The sequence below is a fragment of the Macadamia integrifolia genome, chromosome 1, assembly GCF_013358625.1.
Source record: "Macadamia integrifolia cultivar HAES 741 chromosome 1, SCU_Mint_v3, whole genome shotgun sequence".
In the NCBI taxonomy this organism is placed as follows: Eukaryota; Viridiplantae; Streptophyta; class Magnoliopsida; order Proteales; family Proteaceae; genus Macadamia; species Macadamia integrifolia.
The window spans coordinates 8,831,092-8,840,778 of record NC_056557.1 but is presented as its reverse complement, the minus strand read 5'-3'; the positions used below and the strand labels follow the sequence as shown (position 1 = coordinate 8,840,778).

General features: G+C 37.6%; 1 protein-coding gene across 2 annotated transcripts; it reads left to right on the top strand.

The window, feature by feature from the left end:
• The first annotated feature begins 543 nt into the window (after nucleotides 1-543).
• LOC122084159 (CCA tRNA nucleotidyltransferase, mitochondrial-like) lies at nucleotides 544-7,192 on the top strand. Of its 2 annotated transcripts, none has more exons than XM_042652252.1 (3): nucleotides 544-756; nucleotides 2,243-2,402; nucleotides 6,796-7,192. In XM_042652252.1, exons 2-3 carry the CDS (start codon nucleotides 2,247-2,249, stop codon nucleotides 6,964-6,966), a joined length of 327 nt encoding a protein of 108 aa, XP_042508186.1. In that variant the 5' UTR covers nucleotides 544-756; nucleotides 2,243-2,246; the 3' UTR covers nucleotides 6,967-7,192. The 2 variants fall into 2 exon arrangements, with proteins under 2 accessions (XP_042508186.1, XP_042508179.1); XM_042652245.1 differs by having other exon boundaries at nucleotides 549-756; nucleotides 2,080-2,402; nucleotides 6,796-7,181.
• Nucleotides 7,193-9,687: the final 2,495 nt, after the last annotated feature.

The following is a 9,687-nucleotide window of genomic DNA, read 5'->3' as shown; positions in this document are numbered from 1 at the left end:
TCAATCCTACCAATACTGATCGATCTGATCCCATTTTTGAAACAATGTATATGAGCATGGTTTCAAGTATCAATCTCGTATCGATTGTATCTGCTTGGTATGAGTGAGACCAATCCCTGGTCCTTGACCGATCTAGATCGATTATCGTATCAATTAAGGGATAAAATAAAAAAAAATTAGTAAATAAATAAATAAATAAGGGCAAAATCGACCTATACCTACCAATCGACGGATCAAAATCCTGTGTTTTTCTCAGCCTTGTTTTTCCTTGTTTTGCTATCTGCAGAACACGACACGTGGATAACTTTAAGATCAACGATCAAGGTTGGGTGAAGATTATTATATCCAGTGCGTTGGTCTTAAAGTTGTCCACGTGTCGTGTTCTGCAGGTAGCAAAATAAGAAAAAATAGGGATGAGAAAAACAGAGGATTATTTTCCCCAATCGACTCGGTATATGAGCCCTTTGACAAGGGTGACGAGAAGTTTTTTTTGTTTTTTTGATAGAAAGTGTGACGAGAAGTTGGAACAACAACTTATAAAGAAAAGATCAGAATCCCTTCATCATAAATAGGTCGTTCGGTATCTTAAGAAGGCCTTGCAGAAGGGTGAAATGATCGTGATCAAGTTATAGCCTGGACAGGGTCAACGCACAGAGCCGTCCCAACCTTATCTCCAACACTAAGACACCTGGGCAGCGGCCAACGAGAAATGCACATCATCGGCGAATCAGTTCGGTAGCTCGTCCGTCATAGCAGGTTAGTTCTGAAATTTCCAGAAACTGACTTCTTCCACGACAGCAGCTGCTATTGAATCGCCATCTTCCCTCTCTCCAGATTTGGAACCAAAACCCTAACTTTGTGCGCTACTGCCCCCACCCCTGCCCGAACAAAGACTGATTCTGAAAATACTTATTTTCCGATGCTGCAAGAATGTGAAACAGAAACTTCTCCCTCTCAAATTTTGGGTTTTTGCAAAATTGGGGCGGAGGGTGAGAGAGAGAGAGTGAACGGAGCTAAAGATTTCGAGTTGCTTAACGCCATGGAACGACATACTGCTGTGTAGTAGTTACATGTGTGACACTCCATGGATGATGTGAGATGGGATTGGAGGGTACAGCAGATGGAGAGGATGAATCGGGTTCGCCCTTTGCTCAAAGTGAAAACATGAAGGCTGTGTTTGGGTAGCGAAGAGAAAAAAAAAAGAAAAGAAATGAAATGAAAAGGAAAAAAAAATAAAAATGAAAGGATAAAAAATAAAAAATTATGTCTAATTTAACTGTTTATAGAAAAAAATTATTTTTTAGTATTTTTTATTTTTTTAGATTCAGAAAATTTTACCATTCTTAAGGTGAATTTTAATTTTTTTTAAAATTTTATTTCAAGACATAACAAATACAATGAGAATTTCTTAAATCAAGAAATTGATATAATTTTTGTATTTTTTTTCACTTGGCTGTCAGACACAATCTAATGATAAATTTAGTATTAGAGGGTTCATTAAAAGGTAGCATAATCTCTACACCAGTATATGATCAATGGAATAAAACTCTAGAAGCATTAACATGGGTGAAATATCTATCTTTTATGAGAAGGGAGATGGTTATTTACCTCTCTTATCTAGGCATAGGGGTCATATGCCTTTTAGGGTTTTTTTTTTTTTTTTTTTTTTTTTTTTTTTTTTTTTTTTTTTAGGGTAAAGGTTGAATGTTTTTTACTTTAAGCTAGCGACTGGCCCCAATGGAAACAGTAAGATGGGGTATATCATAAGTGAGGGGTATAAAGGTCATTTTAAAATGGGAAAGAGAGAGGTAGATAGTGGATTTGTACTAATTAATGCAAATAGTCTTTGACCAATAGAAAAAAAAAAAAAGTCTAGCAAATAGCCCGTGGTCCATAATCTTCGATGACGTACAGTAGTGAAAATAACAAATATATTGATTATAAAGTAGAACCAAAAATTATATGGACATATCTCCCTATAAATTCAATTTTTTTTTCTTTTATTTTCTTGACATCCAAACATAAGTATACATGGTCTTGTAAACATAAGGTAGCCGATTGGTTAGCTTTTCCTTGCAGCTTAAAATATGGAAGTTGCCTTGAACTGTCACCGACTTCTCGCATGCCAATACCATCTTCTTGTTAGACCTCCGCCCTTCAAACTTCCCTCTTTTCGCAAACTCAAATCTCCAGTCCCCCATTCGCAAACAAACATCAGAATTCTTAAAGATTTTCATTGCAGAACCATGGCCTCTTCTTGTACTGCTCCTTGCGTTCAAGTGAAGGATACGATTGATCTCAACGATAAAGAGAAGCTGATTTTCGATCGATTACTCGAAGTGCTTCAGCATTTCAATCTTCAGACTCAGCTCCGTGTTGCCGGCGGTTGGGTTCGGGATAAGGTGAGGGAAAAACCCTTTTGATTCCAATGTGTGTTTGAAAAGATTGTTCTTTTCGTTCAGTCTGTAATGGGTTTTTGTTGGAAGTAACAGTTTCAATTAACTTGAATTGTTTCGAAAGATTGTTCTTTTTGTTCATCTATAATGGGTTTTTGTTAGAAGTAATAGTTTTCTATTAGCTTTTATTGCTCACTATTATACTCTTTTTGTTTGCTGTGATGATGGCAGTGTACTTTTAACATGTCTAGACTATTTTGCTCTTAGTTATTTTGATGATTCTTCATAAATTTCCTAGTTTCGTTTTGCATATCTTGTGACAATTCTAGCTGTACAAACTTAGATAGGCAGAAGATTTATCGGATTTCTAGTTTGCTAGGGTGGGGAATTTTTCTTGACGGTTGACTGTGTTCCTAATTTTCATTTTTCCCCCTTTCTCTTTGTTGATTACTTTCATGCTTTAAATCCATGGTTTACTGTTGTGGCTAAGCCCCTACTGCCATGGCAGACTGGTTTGGTGGGTTGGTGATTGAACACTGAAGCTAAAAAAAAATGTCAATTTCAGTTAGCAGGACCTAAATATTGTACACGGAGCAATTACGAGTGAACATGAAGCAAAAGTGGGTCAACACAAACAACAGGACAGAATATATGTGGTCTATGTTCAATGGTATTACATCAATGAGAAAGCTTGCAAACAGAGAGTATAAATCATAATTCAGGATAGAAACAAGCAATAATGGATGCTACTTCTATTAAATAAAGGCCAATATATTCCTCCCCAGAACTGGTGGAACACACTAAATTCCTCTATGTATCTCTAAACCCAATCGGAGTAAAACCCTTAAATACTGTTGCTTCACAATGTTATGTGTCCTTACTCCTGTCATAGAAAAGTACAACAACAGTGTGATGCCAATCCCCAGTGACAATGGGCTTTAACAGTTCTAGCAACCATCTAAAGAAGGGTTTGAGATGGAGAGACCTTTTGTTAATGCAAATGACATAACCAACCCAAATAGTAACTCCATCTTGTGGACTAAGACATTCGTTTAAGAAACCCCCATCTTTTCTCTTCAAGTTAGAGCAAAATGCATTTGTATGTAATCCCAGTGGAGAGTGATGATACCCATCAAGTCTACGAGAAGCTATGGTGATTTGGTCACTTAAATCATCAATCTCCTCAGTGGTAGAAGAATATTTCCGTGCCACTACCAAGGTAAACAAGACACATTTCAATGACTATAGACTAGTCAAGTTCAAATGTGACTGTACTTGATTCATTTCCTTTAGTGTGTCCACTATGTTCTTGTTGGTTCCCACTTTTAACAATCACTCCTCTCCTCCATACTTTTCCTTGATCAAGTAATGGTATTGAGCTGTAACGTGTTTTATTTTCAAGTGAGAAACTGGGTTCTTAGCCAAGTAGACAGTGCTCAAATTATTGCAAAAATAACTTGATTGGTCTAGATTTGAATCCTGTAATGATCCCACCCGAAATTCTTTGAAGCTTTGCTACTATCTTATTAGCTTTTGTCAATGACATTTACCTGGCTTCTGTAGAAAAAATGCCACTGCTGGTTGAAGCTTTAATTTTCAACTAATTTGATAGCGTATGCAATGGATTTGATTACCCATAGTTGACCTCGGTTGCCAATGTTTGTTTTATCCAAGATCTCGCTATATTTGATTGCTTAATCCATTGAAAACTGGACCCCAGGCATTGAACTGAAGAGGAGCTGGTTCCGGTTCAATACCGTTTTGACTGATCAAACTGAGGTTTCAAAGAAGAATAAAAAAACAATCAAAATTTGGAGAAAATAAAAGAGATAAAAATTGAGAAAATGCTCAAACTGAGTTGGTGGTTTTCTGAAGACCAAATGGTCTGATTCCAGTTTTAGTCCGCAGTGGGTCTATGTCCAGACCAAAAAAGGGGACACTCCCAATCTAGCGCTGGTTCAGCTGCCTGGTTGGGTCCAGTTTATGACACCATGGCTTTGTTGACCATTCAACTGTGCCTATTAGGCTATTAGGTAATGAAGCACAAGTACCCAACTGGAAGTCTTTAGTGAGCATTCTGCGGTTGTAAATCAAGTATGAGACATATGTTTGAGCCAATATGTATCTTGTAAGATCTTTAGAGATGAAAAAGGAAAAGTCCTGATCCTATCCAAAGGTTCTTCACTCAGGGTTAGCCTAACATTTGATGTAGTGATGGTTTGAAACAAGGTGACTGATGAAAAAACTGATAATGGCCGAATTTTAAAATTGTTCATGGTCTCTTAGATTCTGTAATAGGTCACTGAAAAAACTGATAGTGTATGCTTCTAATTTTATCTATAATATATTTCTTTTCTAAACAATCCATTTCTGAGTGACAAGGATGGCTGATCTTGATGATTCAAACCTTTGGCTATATAGAGCACTCATTGGGTTGTCTACATGGCAGGTTTCATGGCTTATCTCAATTCTCAATTGCATGGCCCACTATCTAGGTTATTTTCTCTTATCAATTATAAGCCGTCAAATCAGAAACAAGTCGATTTATGGTTGATGCGGCAAGTCAACCCATTGGACAGGTAGAGGAACATGTGGATTGGTCGTTTGTAAAGTTTCAAGGCCTAAATCAATCAACTGTCCTTCCATCTAATCTTTACCTGGTGATGTGTATTGTCGAGTTCAGTGTGTCTTATATTTTGTTTGTACATGTCGGGCACAGATCCATGCATCCATGTGTATGTAATATCAGTTTCAGTTATAATCTGATGTTGCAGCTCATCATGAAGCTAAGAAAATGGGGCTTCATTTGATGCTTTAACAAAGTAAATATAGGGCAGTCTTCCCATGATTGTGGATGAACTCCCTTTTGGTAGATTTTTAGATTCCTCCTTGTCTTAATGAGCACCTAGAATTCTAAGGTGTTATTTATGTTGGTCATTGCATTCAGGATACATCATCAGGGAGTCCATCTCTGGCCTTGAACTTTTCTTTTTCCCGCTACATGTTCTATTAAGTTGGCTGCACTGAATACATGGAAACAATTTGAATGCATGGGTGATGCCTACACGACAAGGTGCCCTGACATGTCCAAGACAACTAGATGTGTAATCCGTCTGGGCTTCCAGAGCTGTTTTAGTAAAAAACTGGGGAAAATAAGAGGAAAAGGGGGGGGGGGGTTGGAGAAGAACTGGTAAATTAAGGGAAACAAAATGAATTGAGGAAACACATCTTGGACATGAGTCAGCATATAGAATGGGACACATTTTCCCATAGTCCAAGATTTCAGATTTCGACTAGATTTCAGTCAAAATCTGGTACATTTCAGCTGCATGTTTTGTATGACCATTTCAGTGGTCAAATGGCTATATTTTGGCCCAACATTCAGTGAAACCCTAATTAAGCATCTCTAAACATATTGGAACCTTTTGATGGTAAAAACACAAACATAATGGTAGTTTGATTTCGGACCCTAGGTTGCTGGTATACACCGTACCCAAAATGGTAGTTTGGGGAAAAAGGGTACACCTCCAACTTGGAATCTTGCTCAAATCCAGAAAATTGTATATGTAGTTGTGTTGTGGTAGTCCCCAATACCTTGTTCCACCAAGAAATATGTGGGTATTTGGGCCAAAAATAACAACTCTGGGTTTTTTTGGACTCCCCTTTTACTGTTGAAAACAACGAAATGCGTGATTGAAATAATCTTTTATAAGTATTGTTTTGTAACATTTTGACTGAAACTAGACTGAAATTTCGGACAAAATGCTGAAATTTCAATTGAAAACTTTGCATACCTAGTGAGTCGACCTACGTTTCGTTTCAACACGAAGTAAGTCATGAGACCATAGCACCCAAAGCCATGGAAATTGCTAGGTGCCTGGCAGCCTTGGCGCAATGGAAACTATGTTCATTGGTTCTGTTGCCCTTTAATCAAGTGATGGGTTGATCAGTATTTATGCTTCATTTTTATCATCAAAGAGTTTCGGGCATTACGTGCTACTTGTTTATCTGTCTTTTGTGTATTTCTTTGTATATTTTATTGTTTTCAGTTTGATGGTTTATATACCTATTAAATTTTAGAGATTTTTTTTTTCTGTTTCATGGATTAGATTATTGACCTTTCATGTTTTAGTTTTTATGATGGTTGGGCATGGTAAATATTCCTGCTTTGATTTCAGAACACTGTAATCTGGAATTTTTTGTCCTGCTGACTTCCTAAAAATATTAAAATACTGAAAGCTCTTTCAAAGATCTATAACCATTTATGGTGGTCTACTGGTCTTAATTCATATGTTTACTCTTCAACTCTTCAGATGATTTCGAGTATTGCAGTTGAAAAATTTTGCCTTCTTAGTTGTCTCTTGTTTTAATTACTCCTCTAATCCTCTTTCTTCCCCAGCTTCTTGGAAAAGAATGCTATGATATTGATATAGCTTTGGATAACATGTTGGGCCGTGAGTTCTGTGATAAAGTCAATGAGTACTTGTCTCACAAAGGAGAAGAAAAACAAGGAATTGGTGTCATCCAGTGGTATGTGCTCCTTTTCTGCTTTTTCGTGAAATTGGCCTGATGATGTCTGATAAATATGAATAATATGGTAACTGGACTCAGCATGGCAATATTGCTCATTTATGGGTTGCATCTGTATGTGAAACTTGCATTTGAATCTTCTATTCAAGTACCAACTGTTTTTAGTTGGGTTACCAGAATTCCTTATCTATGTGATTTCTGGTATTAATTTCTCATGTAGGGAGAATGTGTCTAGTATCGAAAATCCCTCAGATGGGGAGACTACCTATTCAGTTTTCCCTTTCTCTTCTAACTGTGTGCCCCACCATGTGTTAGATTTCCTATAGCTGCCGATAAATCTAATAAATGTGGTGGTGTTGTGGTGTTATGCTATTTTTCTTCTTGATTATGTTGGATGTTTTGACAATAGAGGTTACATCACTTCTGATTGAAGGATATCAACATTCTATTGCTAATCTTCTGGTGGATCAGTTTTGGAATGGCATTGAATATGATATCCTTGTATTTCAGTGATAACGTGTGGATAAGATGGATATTTTGCATATACGCTGTATAGAACTAAATGCTAATGCTGCTAGCATTGAGTTGATTAAGAGTGCCCTGAATATCCTGAATAGCTCGTACCTGCCTAAAATGACTCTAGGAGAGTGGTGAGGAAGGACATGTATAGCTTAGGACTGGCAACTAATGTAAGGCTAATTAAAACCTATCTAATAAAAATAGAACTTATCTATAGTGGCCAGTCCTCCATGCAAGCCCATCTTCTTGGCAGCAAGCTGTCATGGGGCCCACAGATTTTGACAAAATCTTCTGGATTTCTTCTCTACACAAGGCACATGGGTCCCACCAGATATTCTCCATAATCTTCTCCATATGAGCTGGCCATGGGCCAACTAAATTGGAAGAAAACCTGTTCCAAAAATGCTGGTTTATTTTTTTTTTTTTGGGAAGGGGGGGGGGGGGGGAGGAACCTGGACAGGTTCTTGCTGAATCTTCTCAACCACTAACTAATCTACATCAGTAACAAGTATGTGTTTGAATAGAGTTGATAAGCAAAAGGAGGATCCATGTAGCCTATCCATTTTGTTGGGATAAGGCTAGGTTGAGTTTAGTTGAATGAGTCATCCCTGTATCTCATGGATAAGTTAAAAAAACGCGTTGTTGCTGCAGGATAATAGGTAGTACTTTGGATCTTCCAAATTTAAGTTTCTTAACTTTATCTATTTGTAAGGAAATCTACTGTTGCAGAACATATGGTTAATTCTCGGATCCGAAAAGTTGAAGTTTCTGCAAAACATGTTTCTAAAGGATAAGTTTGTCAACTTTCAAAAGCAACATAAGCAACAATTTCAGTCATAATTCACCAGTAGATTCACAGAAAGTGAGTAGCAATGTAAACTTTTGAGGGAAAAAAATAAAAACTTCGTGCAAACCTAGGTTGATATGTTCAGTCTTGAATGATTAACCAAGTACTTGTATATTGGAAGAAAACTACTGGTTAAAAAAGCTTGATCATCCGAGAACCAACTCCAATGATTCAGGTGGACAAACAGAATAGGAGATCTAGCACAATCAAGAATCGAGAAAGAGGGAAAAATATTGTTTACTGATATGATAATTAAACCTAGTATTAATTAGGAAAACTATCTTGTACCACCCCTAATTTTAAACTTTATATGAGATACCACCCTAACGTTTCCAAAATATCTAACGCACCCCTAAAGCCTAACACTGTTAGTTTAGAAATGGAAAAGACTCTTTTAACCATGCTATGTATTCCCATTCTTCCTTGAGTTTGCTTCTTAGGCCTGCAAGTGAACCCTAGAAGAGCACTGACCTGCTCCTATGAAGAACCCTAGAAGCTTGAGAAGCCCATGAGCAGCTTGAGAAGCCCATGAAGAACCCTAGAAGATCATCGACTTGCCCTTACCGCTGCCCCTGAGCAGCTTGAAAGAACTTGGGTCTACCGCCACCCTGCGCAGCCATTGAAGGAACTTGGGTCTAGGAATTTTGGAGCGGCAATGGAAGGAACCTGGGCAGACCCTACAACCGACCATATCAAGGACCCTACTGCTAACTAGATCAAGGACCCATTATCCCCCATAATGAGACATCTTCAACAGTAATTATTAAACACAAAAATGGTACATATCTTCATCTGCAACCATTAAACAAAGGATTCTACTAAAGAATACTACTACAAAAACCCAGAAGGTGGAGTTACAATGAAGCGTTAGCCAACTGCCAACCCCAATAATTGGAATTTTTTTAGCCAATTTGTAAGAAATGAAGATTATTCCAATAAAATCTGGTTGGAATCCTAATGAGATTCCATGTGATTGATCAGTTCTCACATCATTTGCAATCTTTTCTAGGAAGAAGCAGAAGACGGAATCAAGAACCCATTTGTAATTTGTTCATGGATTTTATAGTCATCAACCACACAATCCCATCAATTACAGTACATGAGGAGAAGAAGAAGAACTGAACAACTGAAACATATTCAAGAAAAGCTAACATTTGAGGCCTCTCACTCCTAATATACCTACTTGCCTCTTTTTCGGAATATCTAGAAAATCCTCTCTGTATTGCTCTGCCACAGCTGCTCCCCATGGATCCGATGGGCATAATATGCTTCTACTCTGCCCGTCACTGCAAGTCTCCAAATATCTCCTCAATGCCATTGGCGGTGGCTTCCTCTGCCAGGAAAACCTCTATGGGCAGTTTCTCATAGTGCCCTAATGCTGCCCTAAAAAGATGA